This window comes from Cotesia glomerata, unplaced genomic scaffold (genome assembly GCF_020080835.1).
Source record: "Cotesia glomerata isolate CgM1 unplaced genomic scaffold, MPM_Cglom_v2.3 scaffold_2431, whole genome shotgun sequence".
NCBI classification, from domain to species: Eukaryota; Metazoa; Arthropoda; class Insecta; order Hymenoptera; family Braconidae; genus Cotesia; species Cotesia glomerata.
In genome coordinates this window covers 1-972 of record NW_025402921.1, presented here as the reverse complement: position 1 = coordinate 972, position 972 = coordinate 1, and the positions used below count along the sequence as shown (strand labels likewise).

Genomic DNA, 972 nt, shown 5'->3' with positions numbered 1-972 from the left:
CTCAAAAGCATAAACAAGCTATCTCTTTGAGCTCGGAGAGTTCAAAACAACACATAAATTGTATTTTTGAGCTCGAAGAGTTCAAAAACGTCATAAGTGCAATTTTAAGCGTCCAGGTATGGAATTAGCGGGAAATTGCAGGGATGGCCGTCAGGGTCAACCGTTTTCCTAATTTTTTTGTTGATAAAGATCGGAAGAAAATTTAATAAAGAGATTGTTAAAGTTAGAAGAATTAGAAAAACATGCAAAAAATATTTCTTAAGTAAAGCAAGTTTTTTTTTGTAAGTTTTTAAAAATAAATTAAAATTCTATTTAATATATTCTCCTTAAAAAGGATATTTAATTAAATTACTTTATTTTACTTACACTTTCCATAGCTAAATACGGTAAGGAGACGTTAAACTGATGATTCATGTCTGCAAACCATACTATTCGAATATTCGTCACTAAAAATGTTCCAACATTGCCCTAAAATATTTGCATTGTACTATTAACCATATTTTTATGAAAGTAATAAATTTTATACTTGTTCCGTCGACAAATTCCAAACGCCAGGAGTCGAACTACTTATAATTTCTGATGGTAACGTTATAAGTGATTTGTATTGAATAAAAGCTCCGCGTAATTTTATTTCACGATAGATTTTTGTCGACATATATGCTCTAAAATTGATTAAAAATATTATTTGTACAGTATTGAATTTAATAGATTAAAATAATTTATTTCATTTATTATCAAAAAACTGCTTACCTGAAAACTCCCGTAACTGACGTGTAGTGCCGGAAATTTTTTGTGTTTAAGTTTGTAAAAATAAATTCATATTTGCAGTTTTTAAATGATGTTAGTAAGTGCAAAGCTTGGGTAGTCATTCCTTGAATCTATAAATTATGTTCAAAAACAATAACTTTTTTATTAATTTCCCGCTAAGAAAATTGACAATTTTCAAAAATCGGGAAGTTATTGGTTTCACCC

At 28.5% G+C, this 972-nt stretch overlaps 1 protein-coding gene across 1 annotated transcript; it reads right to left on the bottom strand.

Annotated features, from left to right (window-relative positions):
• Positions 1–366: 366 nt before the first annotated feature.
• LOC123274164 (Bardet-Biedl syndrome 5 protein homolog) lies at positions 367–934 on the bottom strand (the record flags this gene model as incomplete). The annotated part of the gene is made up of 3 exons (XM_044741655.1): positions 751–934; positions 527–662; positions 367–468 (listed from the first exon to the last, which is right to left on the bottom strand). Coding segments are annotated over exons 1-3 (357 nt in total), but the record flags the coding sequence as incomplete, so codon positions are not given.
• Positions 935–972: the final 38 nt, after the last annotated feature.